Genomic DNA, 17,225 nt, shown 5'->3' with positions numbered 1-17,225 from the left:
ACTGAACTACAACTCCCAGAGTCCCTTGCAGGGGCGCCGCGATGGCTGCCGGGAAACCGCTCCCTCCAGGACCAACGGTTCGCACGAGGCCGGTGCCGCGCAACCAAACGTGATCGGAGCTGGAGCCCCGCCTTACGTGGGGGGGGGGTCTGATTGGTAGAAGGTGAGCGTCGCCGACGGCCATCGGAGCCGGGGATTGGCTGATGGCGCTGTCAATCAGGCTGTCCGTTGGCGCAGCAGGTTAGGGTGCGGGCCCGCTGTGAGTGTGCAGAACCTTCTAGTAAGAAAAGGCGGCGGGCCGACGACGGACGGACGGACGAACGAGCGGGACGATGTTGGGGCGGCAAGTGCTGGTGTTGAGTGAGTGCGAACCGGCCTCGCGGTTAACGGCGACCGCTTGACGGGGTTTTTTTTCTTTGATTTATTTTATTTTATATTTATATATTTATACACACGCACCGATCACGGTTTCTAATGCCCACACACCCCCCCCCCCCGGTCTCGCTGTTTTTTTTTTCTTTCAGGTCAGAACATCAAGCGGGAGTCGGGCCGCAAAGTGCAGCAGGGGAACATCAACGCGGCTAAGGTGAGGCCCCTTGGACCCGGGATAATGCGAGGCCTCGGCACATGGGCCTGGAGCCTGACCGGGAGATGTTAATCCAGTCACACCCATTCCCCTTAGCTGAGGGGTCCTGGGAAGGGGAGGGGGGGTGGGCGACTGTGGGACCCGGTGCCCACTTTTGTGGGGGGGTGGGTGCAGAGGGACTTGGTGCCCACTTTTGTGGGGGGGTGGGTGCAGAGGGACTTGGTGCCCACTTTTGTGGGGGGGTGGGTGCAGAGGGACTTGGTGCCCACTTTTGTGGGGGGGTGGGTGCAGAGGGACTTGGTGCCCACTTTTGTGGGGGGGTGGGTGCAGAGGGACTTGGTGCCCACTTTTGTGGGGGGGTGGGTGCAGAGGGACTTGGTGCCCACTTTTGTGGGGGGGTGGGTGCAGAGGGACTTGGTGCCCACTTTTGTGGGGGGGTGGGTGCAGAGGGACTTGGTGCCCACTTTTGTGGGGGGGTGGGTGCAGAGGGACTTGGTGCCCACTTTTGTGGGGGGGTGGGTGCAGAGGGACTTGGTGCCCACTTTTGTGGGGGGGTGGGTGCAGAGGGACTTGGTGCCCACTTTTGTGGGGGGGCTTCAGTGGGACCCGGTGCCCACTTTTGTGGGGGGGCTTCAGTGGGACCCGGTGCCCACTTTTGTGGGGGGGGTACAGTGGGACCCGGTGCCCACTTTTGGGGGCGCAGATCAGACAAAGACACGACAGGGCCTGCCCTTGGATGTGGTGCCCCTTGCTTTGACTAGCCTGCAGTACTCGCCATCAAGGCTAACACGTGAATAATGGCTAGTTGGCAAAAAGGTTTGGAACTTTACCTCAGTGTAGAATCAACCGGACTCTAAAACAGCACCAAAAATATGTCAGTGGATTACCAGAGTTATGGTTACCCGTATTCAGCGGCACCTGATCCTTTTGTGTTTCTATTTTTCAGACGATCGCAGATGTTATTCGAACATGCCTGGGACCAAGAGCGATGATGAAGGTACCGCAAGCATTTCTGTTACAGTGGACTTGAGCTGAGGGTGTGGTGCACTAAAGTGCTGAACTGTAGCGACATAAGTTTTAAAAATGAGCAAGTTAGGAGGAAGAGGGAAAGTTGGGCAGAACTCACTGGTCCAAGACTAGTGGAATAATCTACCAGGGAAAGTCATCGAAGCGCCATTATAAATGGGTTCAAGAGGCAGTTGGATGCGTTTCGGGAGAGAAAGGGGGTTTAGGTGGGGTTGAGATCACTAGGAAAGGGGCGGGCTTGGTCTGACAAGTGATTCCTGTTCCTAAAAATTCTTTTGTACTCTGTCATGAAGTTTGTGGCTACTCAATTTGAATTTTTACAGCTCTGAAATAGAATGAAGAATAAAACGGTGGCTGTATTGAGGTTGGGCGATTCTGCCGTTTGCCAATTGAGCTTAGGCGGTGATGCTTTGGTGTGCTATGGAGAATGGCAACTCAGCTCGAGAGCCCCAGCTCCCTATGGTGTGTTCTCTTATTCCAGTTGCAGATCGGTGTCAAGGGACTGCTGTCATACTGTAAAATTCTTAGTGCACTTGTTTTTGTTTAACTGTATTTAATGCTCCTTCTGTCTGCATAAAAATCTCTTGCCGTTAGTGCATCTGTTTGGAATTGAAACTTCTGTATAGTAAAAGGGTTAGTGAAGTAGTTTTGAAGTGATTATTTCCAAACAAATTTATGCATTGTTCATATTTATATTTGTTCTGTAAGTATGTGGAAAGTCCACAGTCCAGTAAGCTTAGCAGTACACCATGTTGCTAAAGTTACAGATGCCTTCCTTCTGCTGCCACACCTCTCCCCAAACTGGTGGTTCATTTGGGGGTGAGTGTGTCGTGTCATGAGGCCCTGATCAATTCAGATCAGGGAGGGTCCAGGTTTAGGTCCTGTTGGAGCCGCAGTGAGGGTGCCCAGCTGCCCTTGCTGAGATTAGCTAATTCAGCACAGATCAGGGACTGGGTTAGTCTCTGCATCCTTAGGCCAGGATTCCCACACATCCCCATACAGTGCACTAGATTGGGCTCGGCCTTCAGGACCTTCACAGGCAAGCAGCTCATTTGGAGTCGTACACGCAGACACTGAGAGCTGCTGCTGCTCTTCGAGCTATACCCTGGCATGTCTTGCTTCCTTTGGGAGTGGAGGAGTAAGAAATTGGAGGAGCAGTTGCAGCAATCGATGTATTGTAGTGCATTATTGAAGTTAATGTGATGTCATTTTCTCCCCCCAGATGTTGCTGGACCCCATGGGTGGCATTGTTATGACAAACGACGGTAATGCCATTCTGCGAGAGGTAGGTGGAATCGGTCTGACTTAATCCGTGTTCGCATTAGGCCCTGGATTCAGGTAGACTGCTGCTCACTGAATCGCTCAAAAAATATCAAACAAAGAGCATTCCTCTTTCTCCACCTTCCTCCTCTCTCAAAATAATTTAGAACAATTTTACAACACCAAGTTATAGTCCAGCAATTTTATTTTAAATTCACAAGCTTTCGGAGGCTACCTCCTTCGTCAGGTGAACGATGTGAAAATGACGAAGGAGGTAGCCTCCGAAAGCTTGTGAATTTAAAATAAAATTGCTGGACTATAACTTGGTGTTGTAAAATTGTTTACAATTGTCAACCCCAGTCCATCACCGGCATCTCCACATCAAAATAATTTAGGGTAGGGGTGTTTGGCCTAAGGGCACAGGTAGCCCTTGAAGCCCAAGTGACTACATTCTTCATACTATATACTTGTTTATGTTTCTCATTTGCTGGTTTATCTCGTTTGAGTTTCGTGGCGGTGGAGATTTGCAAAGGGCTGTTCTCATTGGTCGATTCACTTTAAATCCGAACATCAAGATCTGTTCATATCATCCAACTTGAACTGCATGCAAATGAATGGGAACGTTGATTTAAACTGTATATATGGCTCTGAAGCTCCAGGATATGACCCCCGTGTAGTCCACCCAGATAAAAGCTTGAATACCCTTAGTCTGGGCCATGAACCTACACTGAGCAGAGGGTTCCGGGTTCGATCGCAGGTCTATGCTGAGATAGCTGACTTCAGCCTGGGCAACAGTTGGGGCACTTCAACTGGCTGAGGGGCGGGACAGAAAGAAAAGTCAGCTCGGGTTCCTGCTCGTGATCGCTGCCCAGTGGACCCTGCTGGAAAGTGTGGGTGCCTGGTGGTGGGAGGGGTGGGGTGTTTCGGCTCTGCTGCACAGTGGACAAGGTTCTCTGGGTGTGCTTGCGGATTAGGGCTACTTCATTGAGGTACCGGTAGGCTGCTGGCACGTGTGGAGCTCCAACCGAGCAAGAGTCAGCAACTCCGGGAGAGGGGAGAATTAGGAGGGAATGAGACGAAGAAAATTTCAAGGAAGGATAGTGTTTCCGCCCAAGAAGGGAAGGAGAACTTCATCCACTGTCTGGTCAGTAGCCCTTTTTATAACTGCTGTAACATAAGGGTGTTTTTCTGCTAAAGATGATCTGGTGACATATTTCATAATCTGTTTACGGTAGTGCTGATCCAAGGACGCTGCTATTTTTTGAAATGTGGTTTGGGTCAGCTTTTGTCTCTTAACCCTTCATTGGCTCCGTCTCCTGAATTATATGGCACAAGCAGGGTCTGTCTTTCTGTTAGAACCTAACAGTACACGGCAGGCCCATTAGTAGTGTCACCTGTTAAAGGATTGGTGCACTGTGGTGGGGCACAGGTGCTCACCAGTGCTTCACAGGCCTGCACTGCTCTTCTACAACTGCTATAGGTTGGTAGAGGCCTTGGTATTACTTTATCTGCTTGTGCTCTTGTGGTTGGGGTGGGTAGGGGCAAATGTTTTGTTTCAAATTGAGTTTTATTGCACATAATTCTAGAGTCCTGACCTGAACAGGAGACGAGTTTTTTTTTAAAAAAAATACTCCAATAATAGAATTTATTGAAATATTATTGGTTACCCATACAAACTTTTTTTTTAACTTTATACACGTTAAGATGTGGGATGGCAGTGCTGGGGTGTGGAACAGTTTCCCGTTTTGGATGCCCACTATCGACATCAGTCACTCCCAGGTCAAGTGTAGCACAGTTAGATGCAGAATTGAGCTCTCCCTACTCTGCCCTGACGGTGTGCCTCAGGTCCAACCTGCAAGAAAAACACTCTTGTGCACAACTTGATGCTTTTCCATTTCCCACACCAGCCACCCTGCAGTTTTGTGCTGTGGGCCTTGGACTGGATGGAGACTCCCCAAACTTAATACCTTTACAGACTTTGATTCTGTCAGTCAGAGAAGTGAAAGTGCTGACTCCCTCCCCCTGATTTATTATTAATCCTGACAGCGCAGTGACAGTGAACATCTTCATAGCCTCTGAGTGCTGATTTAGGGGGTGATGCTGCCCTACCACTCATGGATTCTGTTGAATTCCCCCAGATTCAGGTGCAGCACCCTGCAGCCAAATCTATGATTGAGATCAGCCGCACTCAGGACGAAGAAGTTGGAGACGGGACCACCTCTGTCATCATCCTCGGTACGTGAGATTGCAGTTGATGCTGAAGGAACTTTTGACTGTCTGGGCTCGGTCCTAAAACTGCAGTGAACAGGGGCCGTGCCTCCATTTGAGTGAATTTTTTTTCCTCCCGTGAAATCAGAATTCCTAGTATGTGCACATAGGTGCTGATGCATTCCTGACCTGTGTAAAAACCACCTGAATTGCACATGGAAAGAGCCAATAAGGCTCAGAATAGTGAAGTCCCAAGTTCAGCCTCTGGTCCGTGCTGAGTTAAGTGATCTCAGCATAGTTAGTGGTGGGGATGCTGCCTTACTATCCTAGACCAGGGAGAGGGGAGAAAGCCAGCCAGTCGCTATCCATTGACTGTAAATTGCACACAGTGCGATTAGACTTTGCTGCAGTGCTCTCTCATGGTTAAATAGTCTGCTCATACTCACTGTCCAGGTGCACATGTGAAGAATGGCCGCTTGGGTGCGATCTTGTTGAACACAGACAGCTGGCCAAGGACACAGTTACAGGTGTTTTACATTCTGCTGGTGGCGGGCTGTGAATTGTACTCCTAGTCTGAGTCTCCTCCAAGGTTGTAACTACGGAGTTCAGATCAGGCTGTGGTTTAAGATATTTGAACATACTCCTCCCTCAATGCCTCACTTAAACAACATTTAGAGAAATTCCTTTATTTGCTTGGCTGCATTCAGGCCATTGCTAAATTTATCTTTCAGTGCATCTCAAAACTGCTAAACTTCACCCTGCAGTAGTAATCTGGTGTCCAATTCAAAAACCAGCAGCATTTTCAGTGCAGCCGGTGAAGCTGACAGATAAAGAGCAGAACAGTGAGAAAAGACCATCAGGCCTGTCGATACTGTATCCATGAGATGGTGCAACCCCTTCCTAACCACTAATAATGCTAATTACACTGGAGAGAGTTGGTGGAAGCAGAACATTACGTCACTGTAAACCCTGTTTATTTGCAGTTAAATGAGAGGGAGGGGGTGGCTGTGTTTGACTAACTCTTCAGGTAACTTCGTTTCTTTTAGCTGGCGAGATGCTGTCTGTAGCAGAGCAATACCTCCAGCAACAGATGCACCCATCTGTCATCATTGGTGCATATCACCAGGCACTCGATGACATGATTACCACTCTCAAGGAGATCAGGTATGGTGCCTCTGTTTATTTTTCACGCATCTGGTGTTGAAATAAGACAGAACTTACATTTATATGAAAGAAAGACTGGAAGATTTACATTCATATAGCACCTTTCATGACCTCAGGATGTTCCAAATCACTTTACGGCCAATGAAGTACTTTTTGAAGTGTAGTCACTGTTGTGGTGTAGGAATAGTGCCATTCACATCCTCAGGGCACCCAAAGGCACCGCGCAGACAATCAGTTGCTTTTTGAAGTGTTGTTCCATAGGCAAACACAGCAGCCAATTTACACACAAGGTCTCACAAACAGTGGTGAGATAAATGACCAGATAACCTGTTTGTGATGTTGGTTGAGGCACAAATACTGGCCAGGACACCAAGTAAACTTCTTTGCACTTCAAATAATGCCATGGGGTCTTTTATATCTACCCGAATAGCCAGATGGGGCCTTGGTGTAAAATCTCATCCAAAAGATGGCACCTCCAACAATGCAGCACTCCCTCAGTACTGCACTGAATGCAATATGCTGGTTTGCCTCGCTACAGTACCCTGTGTTTAAATATGTTATGGAACCTTAAATATTTTGCCCCTCGTGGTCCCAGTGTCTTTATAAAAAATGTTTTCTGCCTGATACTTGAGGAAAAGTCTAACCTTGTGTTCTGAAGCATTGACCAACTGCCATAAAATCTGTCACTGCGATGCTTAGTTTTTTTCTCCTCCTTTTCAGTACTCCTGTTGATGTCAATGACCGTGAAATGATGCTGAAAATTATCAACAGTGCCATCAACACCAAGGTGTCCAACCTACAGCTTGATCTGGCCTGTAACATCGCACTCGATGCAGTGAAGACCGTGGAGTTTGAAGAAAACGGCCGAAAGGAGATTGACATCAAGAAGTACGCCAAGGTTGAGAAGGCAAGTTTGTGGAGGGTAGAGAATCAGTAGCGCAACCGGACAGTTGTTCTTTGGGATTTCTTCTGGCTCCTAGGCCTGTCACTCGGCATCCAAGGCACCTTCTGCCAAGCAGCTTGGATGATCAAGTGGCAGGCTACAGATTCTTTCCCTGTCTCTTCTGCTGGGCTCCAGTTCCACATGTATTTCCAGCCCTTTGGGTGTTCGTCACGTGTGATTTGGGACTGAATGTGCCAATGGGCTGTTCAACTGCTGGGACTCCTCTCCCCACTCTTTCACCACGCCCCCCGGTCCAGCTGAGTCCAGGCTCCTCGTGCGCTTTCTGGTAGGGGTCAAGGTACAGCAATCGGGAGGAGGAGCCCAGGCTGAATTTTTTTTCTTCCTTCCCCCTTGCTAGCCCAGGGCGCTGACGCTGATTGTAATCTGCTGCTATGGCTCGGGTTAACAATCTCAGCACAGTCTAAGGTCAAATCTGGGGCCCTCTGGTCTGAATGGCATGCTGCAGTGCACTTGCCCACTGACCCTCCGGGGTAGCAGTCTATTAGATGTTGCTGTCATGATTTGCAGGGTGGCATTCCTTCATAATTCAGTCCCAAGCAAGGGAGATTGAGGTGGCACAAAGTGGGTGCATTTTGATTTAACTCCTGAAAGCTGCTGACCTTTGCTGAGGCACTGTTCCACAAGTGCCATGCCCAAATTATTTATAATTAGTCACGTGAGCTTTGAAAGTGGGTTTCTGTAGTGCATTCAACCATGGGGTGCATTGCAGCCAAACCTAGTTTTGTCCTTGTCTGGCATATAACACATGTACTTTCCAGCAGGGGGCACTGATTAGTGGGGTTCCAGGCTGATTTTGTTTTTTCTCCCTTGGGCTGAAGGCACTACGGCCATTTTTTGACACTCTTACCATCACTCGGGCTGAGATCAACTGACTCAACACAGATCATCAATTGAATTTGAGTCTTCCTGGTCTTTATGGCTGAGGTACTTGTGTAATGAGGAGGGGTAATGGAAGAGACCTGCATTGTGAATTTTTTCATTAGGTTACGGTGTGATATTTCAAATGATAGGCAGACCTTTACTCTCTTATTGTTAGCATCACCGAAAATTCACAGCCATTCATACGCTTATTGCCTGGATCGAGATTCTAGAGCGGTGAGTGGAAGTGGATCATTCTGGTGCTGTTTATGGAGGTGAAGTAACCATTTTCTCCCGTGTTGACAGATTCCTGGTGGTTTCATTCACGACTCCTGCGTGCTGCGAGGAGTAATGATGAACAAGGATGTCACCCACCCACGGATGCGCAGGCATATCAAGAACCCCCGCATCATGTTGCTGGACTGCTCGTTGGAGTACAAGAAAGGAGAGAGCCAGGTACGAGGCTTGCGTTTTCATCTGCCGGCATTCCTGAGTGCTCGGTAGGGGGAAGTACATTTCGGAGTGAGTATTGACACCACTGTGTGAGCCAATGAGTTGGGAGACGGGGCGGGACTTACAGCAGAGTCTCTACACACTACAGCAAACTGAACATCTGACCGAAACTCCAAGAGTCTCGATTTAAAAACAGGATTATTTCTCCAGCAAAATGCAATGAGTGGAGGAGAGTTACATGCAAATTGTATGCATAAAATCGATCCCAGTCACTAGGTATGATTGATGGGGGAATTACCCAATTATCTCTATTCTGGCTGGGACTTGTGTCACTATATGCAGCCAATACATTTTCACCTGTTTAGCTTTAGTAATTACTTGTTCTGGTGATTCAGGCTTCCTGACCCTCCCTCCTTCCCATCTCATCTGATGCTGAGATAATGTCCCATGAGGGAAGATGGTCCTCGCTCAGGTACCTTATCCAAGTGGCATTTCTTCATGTGTAAACCTGGACAGCGGGTGTTGGCCATTCAATCACTTGGGGCATTGCAGGACCCTTACCACTGCAATCGGGTAACTTGGAGCTAGGCGGTGGAAGCTGGCGTCTTCTAAAATGTATAGCTCAGTGCTTTGACTCACTCAAATATTTTGGTGAGCTAATCGATTTCCCCCCCAACTACCCGATAACCTGTTATATAATCATCTCCCAGTGATAAGGTATGTCTACTATCTCTGGTACTTTTAATATCCAAAACCATTAGTTGTTGGAATAATTGCTCGATCATTGTTTTTGCCTGCACTCTTAATGTTCCAGACCGATATTGAGATCACTCGTGAGGAGGATTTTACTCGCATCCTGCAGATGGAGGAAGATTATATTCAGCAGATCTGTGAGGAAATCATCCGCTTTAAACCTGACCTCCTCTTCACTGAGAAGGGCATCTCAGGTACTGTACATGCTACTGAGTGTGGAATCTGTCATGTTCAAATAGATCGCAAGAAGGAGGCCCTCTCCAGAATATCAATCCCAGCATCTCCCCATAACAGCATTAACGTCATCCTGAATGGGTTGGCTCAGCCTAACAGCTCATCTGAAGGAAGATGCAAAGTAGCACTCTCTCAGTACTGTGTTGAAATGTCACCCTGTAGCCTTGGTGTGAGGATCAAACCCAAATCTTCCGGCCCAGAGGCATGAGTGCTACTAACTGAGCCAGGCTGATACTCCTTCTGTGATGCGTTCCTCAGTGTGTCTGCTTCGTGTAGGCATTGAGTATTAAAGCCCAGAGCCATTTCCACCCTTCCTGGTTTCCTTTCTGCCCATCTTGTGTGCTTCGGTTGACCCCTGGGCTGTGTTGGTGTTTTTAGCCCCAGTTTGAGGATGGGTAGATGTGGCTGTGTCTGTCTCTTCAAACTGGCCATATATCTGTCTCGTCATGTTGTGGGAGAGGTCAAACGGTGTCTGAAACTGCTCCTGTGAAGCGCCTTGGGACATCTTTACTACGTTAAAAGCGCGATATAAATGCAAGTTAATGTCATGGTAAGTCGATGGGGTTGGGTTGGTCTGATTGCAGAGGGCAGTGAGTAAGCAGGAACTTTTACCCGATGGTTTTTAACACAGCTCTGTTTCAATGCATAACTATTACAGTTCTAGTTCGTTTGAAAATGTTCCCAAATATTCCAGCTGTTAATTTTACCAATACTGGAGTGCCATCGACTGCCAATGTCTGAGTCTTGTTTACCCAAATGTAAATGAATCATCCTGTCTTGTTCAGGTGGCAGCAAATACCCACTTCACCGTGCGTATCTGATCTGCCATTGTAACAAGGGCCAGTTTGGTGTGTCTGCATGCTTATGCTGAAGATAAGAAAGTGTGCTGACCTATGGGTTCAGGGTTGAAATTGTACATCACTACTAGCTGCGGTCAGTAGCGTCAAATGCAGGCGGTTAATTTATCTTTCAAAAATAAAACCCTCAAATTCTGGGCAGGTTCGCTCACAGTGTATTTGGAAAAAATAATTATTTCAGGGCACGCCAAACACAACTTAATATTTATCCTCCTCTTCCTCTCAGACCTGGCCCTTCATTACCTCATGAAGGCAAATATTTCAGCTATCCGTCGCATCAAAAAGAGTGACAGCAACCGAATTGCCAGGTACAGTGACCTTCGATTGGGAGAAGGGAATGGGAGGCTCGTGCTGGATAGAGATTTTCAGTAAATCATGTGGGGTATAATGTTTCTGGAACTTTCCCATCCTGTTTGGAATACATGTTTGAAAAGTGAAAATATTAATGTTTTGTACACCTCTTGGCTTTATATTACCCATAGACTTGTATTGGATGCAGTCATCAAATGCAGGCGGTTAATTTATTATGGAACCCCTCTTGGGGTGAAAGTGATTCCATATCTTGACATAGAATTTACAGCCCAGAAACAGGCCGTTCAGCCCAACTGGTGTTTGCGCTCCGCACGAGCTGCCTCGCACCCTACTTCATCTCACTCGATCAACATATCCTTCTATTCCTTTCTCCCTCGTGTTTATCTAGCTTCCCTTTAAAATGCATCTACGCTATTCGCCTCAACTACTCCATGTGGGAGTGAGTTCCACATTCTCACCACTCTCTGGGTAAAGAAGTTTCTCCTGAATTCCCGATTGGATTTATTAGTGACTCTCTTATATTTATGACCTCTAATTTTGGATTTCCGCACATGGAAACATTTTCTCTAGGTCTACACAATCATTTATTTTTGCAGGGCTTGTGGTGCTCGCATTGTTAGCCGGACAGACGAACTGCGCGAGGAGGATATTGGCACCGGCGCTGGTCTGTTTGACATCAAGAAGATTGGCGATGAATATTTTGCTTTCATCACCGAATGCAAAGACCCCAAAGCTTGCACCATTCTCCTGCGTGGCGCGAGCAAAGAGATACTGGCGGTAAGCAGGGCAGTGGATCGACACTCCAGGAGTATTAATAAATATGCAGACTATTTGATAAGAGGTGTTTAAAATTATAATGGGTTAGGACAGGTCAGATAGTAACAGTGTTTTCAGTGATTATGGGGGTGAGGCCATAGATACAAGATTAAATGTAAGAGATTTAGGGCAGAGAGAAGAAGAAACCTTTCTTATAGTTGCGAGGTTGTGGAGTACAATTAGAGTTAGTGATTGAAGCAGCGACCTTGTCGCTATTTAAGGATAGCTTAAGGAGGTTGAAGGATATGGGAATGGGGCAGGAACAAGAGATTAGGGCTAAGGCTTACGTGGAGGATAATTACCAACATGGTTTTAAGGAGCGTCTTAAAGAAGGAGAGAGAGGCGGAGAGGTTTAGGGAGGGAATTCCAGAGCTTAGGGCCCAGGCAACTGGAGGCACAGCCGCCAATGGTGGGGGTGGGGGGTGGTGGTGAGGGAGTAGGGAATGCACAAGGGGCCAGAATTGGAGGAGAGCAGAGATCTCAGAGGGTTATCGGACTGGAGGAGGTTACAGAGATAGGAAGGAGCGAGGCCATGGAGGGATTTGAACACAAGGATGAGAATTTTAAATTGGAGGCGTTGCAGGACCGGGAGCCAGTGTAGGTCAGTAGTTACTGTAGTTTTGTTAGGTGTGTAGATTCACTGTTTGGTTCTATTTCAGGAGGTGGAGCGTAACCTCCAGGACGCCATGCAAGTGACTCGCAACGTACTTCTGGACCCGCACCTGGTGCCCGGTGGCGGAGCAGTGGAGATGGCCATAGCGCACGCCCTGACTGAAAAATCCAAGACTATGACCGGAGTGGAGCAGTGGCCGTACCGTGCAGTAGCAAATGCCCTGGAGGTCATCCCCAGGACACTAATCCAAAACTGCGGAGCGAGCACCATCCGTTTGCTCACCTCCCTGCGGGTAAGACGTTCCCTTTGACGCTGGCGATTAGGATGGCTTCCTGACCCATGGGTAATCTGTTCCTCTGTGATAATCAAACCTTGCACTCCTCTGACAGCACCTGGGAGCTAGTGTAGTACTAGCCATGCAGGTCGGAAGGTCCCAGATTCAGTTACTGGTCTGTGCTGAGTTGGCTAATCTCTGCCACTGCTGCCCATACGCGCTGTTTCAGTGGGCCTTGGGACCACTGGGTAGGGAGTAAAAATCACTGAGGTTTCTCACACGTGAATATACCCAGTGATTCTGGGTTGAAATCCACACACAGTTCTCAATCGCCACAAGCTCTGTTCCCTAGTCACCGATTCCATCAGCCTCCCTGGCCACTGTCTCAGGCTGAACCAGACTGTTCACGACGTATTTGACCCTATATCCCCACCGTCCCAAAAGACCACTTACTCCCACCTCTGTAACATCACCTGTCTTTGCCCTTGCACTCAGCCCATCTGCTGCTGAAACCCTCACCCATGCCTCTGTTACCCCCAGACCCCTGGGTGCTGACCTGCATGGTTATTTGGAGCTGAATGGGAGGAATCCCAGCCCTGGTGAAAGGTCCACCCCCAGCTCCCATTAATCAACCAGGCTGACTGGTCTACCAGTGAGAGCACTACAAACTTGCCTGGCTCCGGTGTCAGATTAGAGCTTATCATGGAGGGTTGACTCGGTTTCAATCTTACTTTGCCAGAAATGCCCTACTGGTGCCAATTCGACCCCAAAAAGGGGACTATGCTTACCTCAATAAAGTTTGTGTGTTTCCAAAAAATTCAGCATTATAAACAGCTAACATTAATGGCCAAACAGCCTTCTACAGGATTGAAATTACTGAGTTTTGGCATCCAAAAAAAGGTTATTTCCCACCTTCCCCTTCCTGGTGTCCATACTATATGGAAAGTCCCTGCTGATTTGACTATGTCTAGTTCCAGAATGACTGATTCTTTTGTTGTTTCACTGTTCTGATGCTGTTGTACCTGCATAATCTAAATGACAACCTGTGTTTCTTCTTCACAGGCAAAGCACACTCAGGAGGCCTGCCAGACCTGGGGAGTCAATGGAGAGACTGGGGCCTTGGCAGACATGCAGGAGCTCGGAATCTGGGAGCCACTGGCTGTCAAAGCGCAGACTTTTAAAACATCAGTCGAGGTGAGTCTCACCAGAGAGCTGAGCACGGCTGGGAGGGAGAGGGTATGGTTATGATTTCTGTAATGAAAAGATGCAGGTTTGTAGCAGCCCATCCCACAACTCTTCAATGCTTAAATCACTGCAATTGAAAGAAATTCATTGCCCGATTTTCATCGCTCCGCCATAGTCAGCCGTGCTTTCAGCTGCCAAGCCCGAAGCTCTAGAATTCTCCCTCTCTCCCCCTTTAGGACCCTCCTTAAAACCTACCTCTTTGACCAAGCTTTTGGTCACCTGTCCTAATATCTCCTTATGTGGCTCGGTGTCAAATTTTGTTTGATAATCGCTCCTGTGAAGCACCTTGAGATGTTTCACTATGTTAAAGGTGCTGTATTAATGCACTTTGTTGAAACACAGATGTTTTGACACAAGACACAAACTGTTTACAGGAATGGATATGTCGGAGTTATTTTGGTATTTCTTATCTCTATAAACTTCAATAGCAAAATGTAGAAGATGGTTAAAAATGTATTTTTTGTTAGCTGTGAATATGAATATAATTGTACGGTCCTGGCAGAATGAATGATTGCAAACAGTACTTGTTTGTAACTTGACGGGACTGTTAAGATTTTGATTGCAAGGTTGTCCCAACTAGTGCCCGTGAAACCCTGACAAGTCTCCTATTTGTGTTTATTTCTCACTCTGATCTGCCCTGTTTGAATTTCATGGGCCTGGGGGTTTGCAAAGTGCTTTACATTGCGCTGTCATCTCTTTGGTGCATAAATCGGAACGGTAAGATCTGTTAGTGTCTGCAGTTTGAAGTATAATTAGTGGGAATGGGGATTTAAACCATCTACATAGCTCCATGCTGGGCCCTAAGTGGCCTTCAAAGAGCAAGGTTTGGCCGCTCTGCTAGAAGTCCTGCTCTCCTGTAGCGTTTACATCAGCATCATCATCCATTTATATAGCACCCTTGATGTAGTCAAACATCCCAAGGCCCTTCACAGGAGCGATTGTAATTTGACACCTAGCCACGTAAGGAGATATTAAGACAGGTGACCAAAAGCTCGTTTAAAGAGGTAGGTTTTAAGGAGCGTCTTAAAGGAGGAGAGAGAGAGATGGAGAGGTTTAGGGAGGGAATTCCAGAGCTTAGGGCCCGGGCAGCTGAAGGCACGGCCGCCAATGGTGGAGCGAAGGAAATTGGGGATGCGCAAGAAGCCAGAATTGGAGGAGCGCAGAGATCTTGGAGGTTGTAAGGCTGGAGGAGGTTACAGAGATAGGGAGGGTGACGAGGCCATGGAGGGATTTGAAAACAAAACTCTTAAATCAAATGCTTTCAACTGAGGACAGAAAAACAAGGGATTGTGGTAGTAGGTGGGAAATCATAGTGACTCAACTGGCATTGGTGGGGTGGGGGGGGTGGGTTTGCTGTTCATGTAAACCAGTTTTCATTCTGAGAAGAGCACACACCTCATCTCAGTAGGAGGCTCAGATGTTGACGTGCCTATTTGAAACTGCAGTGCAACCACAATACGATTCTGGCCATGAGGAGGCCCTCCACCCTTCAGTGGCTCTTGATAAACATGCAACGTGTGACTGAGCCTACAGCACAGAACAGGCCATTCGGCCCAGCTGGTCTATGCTGGCATTTATGTTCTACACAAGCCTCCCTCCCCTCTTCATCTCACCCTATTAGCGTATCCTTCTATTCCTTTCTCCTTTGTGTACCGATCTAGCTTCCCCTTAAATGCATCTGTTATTCGCCTCAACTCCACATTCTCACCACTCTCTGGGTAAAGAAGTTTCTCCTGAATTCCCTATTGGATTTATTAATGACTCTCTCACATTGATGAACTCTAGTTTTGGTCTCCCCCCACAAATAGAAATATTTTCTCTACGTCCACTCTATCAAACCCCTTCAGTATCTTAAAAAGGCCTCTATCAGATCAGGAAGATCTCCGATTCAATCCTCCACACTGTGCCGAGTTATCTGATCTGTCAAGGCAGAAATAGGGACGGCACCGATTGGTTTCAGTGTCCTGGGGTTTGGGAGGTGGGTGTGGGGGCAGGATTCATGCAACTGGTCACTAACCAGTAAATCCAGCTCGGAAACGTGGCGGTCTGTTGAAGGCTGGGACGTTCCATTCTTGGGCTGCTGCCTGTGGGATTGTATCCCACTGCAAGTCAGTGCCATCGGGAGAAGAGGGGTGAAAAGAGTAGAGAAACCCCTGCCTGCTGTGTGCTGACCTTTCTCACGTTTGCCTTCTGTTTCACCTGCAGACCGCCATCTTGCTGCTGCGCATTGACGACATCGTGTCCGGTCACAAGAGCAAGAAGGACGGCAGTCACGGCGGCGACGGGGATGCATCGCACAATTAAAACATGGGACCGCGGCACCGAATGCAGCGTAGGACCACGCCCCATCCGGTCTCCACACAGCCGCCTCCCCCAATGCAGTAACCGCTCGGGACAGGCCCCTTCCTCCCCCCAAATCCATATTTATTGTTTAAAGACGAGACAAGGCAGCAAAGGTCAACCAGGTCTGGGGAAGGTGGGTGGGAGGGGGCGATGAAAATGTGCGGTTACTTATTCGGAACTCTCCATGGCTGTTTGAAGGAGCACCAACAGTAACTTTCATTATTTTAGTTTTCATTGTCGATATTCAATAAAGATTACTCCAATTAGAGTGCTGCTTGTGGTTTACTGTTTCTTTTTAACACATGCTATCTTCCCCCATTTCCCCTCTCCTCTCCTGAAGGAGTCCTCTCTGGATGGGGGTGTCGGTTGAGGGCAGTCTCGGCTCTGATGCCGGCCCAGGCCTCACACATTGAAGAATTGCCAGTGTCTGCGAACCCAGCAGCGACGGGAGGAAGAACAATCTGGTACCTTGTACTCCGGGCATCCACTCACGATTTAACTCCATCACGAGTTGCCTGTTTTGGCTGTGCTGGCGAGGATAAGCAGTAAACAGGATGCATCTCGATGGAGAGTGGGGGAGCTTCAGGCGCTTGAGTGGGTGCAAATGTGCCAGTTGGCAAATGGGGAGGAGGAGGAGAGTTGGAACAACCAATGCAAGTCACCAACTTAATTCAGTGAAAAGGTGCATTGCTACCTCTAGATTTACACTACAAAACGAGAGCCCTGTAATTCTCGTACCTGTCGCCTGATGCTCCTCGCATTCATTCACTGTTATCACAAAGCAGGGAGTAGACTACAAGCTGCATACTTCATTTATTGGGACAGTTGTAGAATGCTAAAGCACAAACAGGCCATTTAGCCCATCTACTAATCTGCACCAGTGATTTAAGAGCCACCTTGTCTAATCCGACTCTCCTGAACTCCCTTTGTTCTTATTGATGCTGATCTTAAATTTATGCCCTCTAGTTACTGACCAGTGGAAATAGTTTTCCCTAATTTACATGATCAAAACCTCATAATCTTGATCGCCCTCCAGCAGGTCTCTTCAACCTTCTATGTTCCAATGAAAAGAGCCTCAGTTTCTCTTGTGTCTGGAATCACAGTTCCACATTAAAAACTCCCTGATCCCTAAACTGAACAAAGCAGTGGAATATTTGTACATTGATGTGTTGGTTAAATTAACCTGGCCATCAGGTTCCTTTGTTGTCAGCAGTGGATAGCACTCTAAGTCAGAATGTATTGGGTTTGAGTTCAACTCC

General features: G+C 47.8%; 1 protein-coding gene across 1 annotated transcript; it reads left to right on the top strand.

Annotated features, from left to right (window-relative positions):
- The first annotated feature begins 235 nt into the window (after window positions 1-235).
- Window positions 236-16,234, top strand: cct3 (chaperonin containing TCP1, subunit 3 (gamma)). Its single transcript, XM_067975915.1, has 14 exons — window positions 236-360; window positions 525-586; window positions 1,533-1,583; window positions 2,835-2,897; window positions 5,011-5,107; window positions 6,127-6,244; window positions 6,965-7,151; window positions 8,373-8,522; window positions 9,334-9,466; window positions 10,590-10,671; window positions 11,272-11,452; window positions 12,151-12,396; window positions 13,441-13,572; window positions 15,829-16,234. The coding sequence occupies exons 1-14, from the start codon at window positions 333-335 to the stop codon at window positions 15,925-15,927; spliced, it is 1,629 nt and encodes a 542-aa protein (XP_067832016.1). The 5' UTR covers window positions 236-332; the 3' UTR covers window positions 15,928-16,234.
- Window positions 16,235-17,225: the final 991 nt, after the last annotated feature.

The sequence above is a fragment of the Heptranchias perlo genome, chromosome 44, assembly GCF_035084215.1.
Source record: "Heptranchias perlo isolate sHepPer1 chromosome 44, sHepPer1.hap1, whole genome shotgun sequence".
NCBI classification, from domain to species: domain Eukaryota; kingdom Metazoa; phylum Chordata; class Chondrichthyes; order Hexanchiformes; family Hexanchidae; genus Heptranchias; species Heptranchias perlo.
The sequence above is the reverse complement of the archived record's forward strand: the minus strand, read 5'-3'. Positions and strand labels throughout refer to the sequence as shown.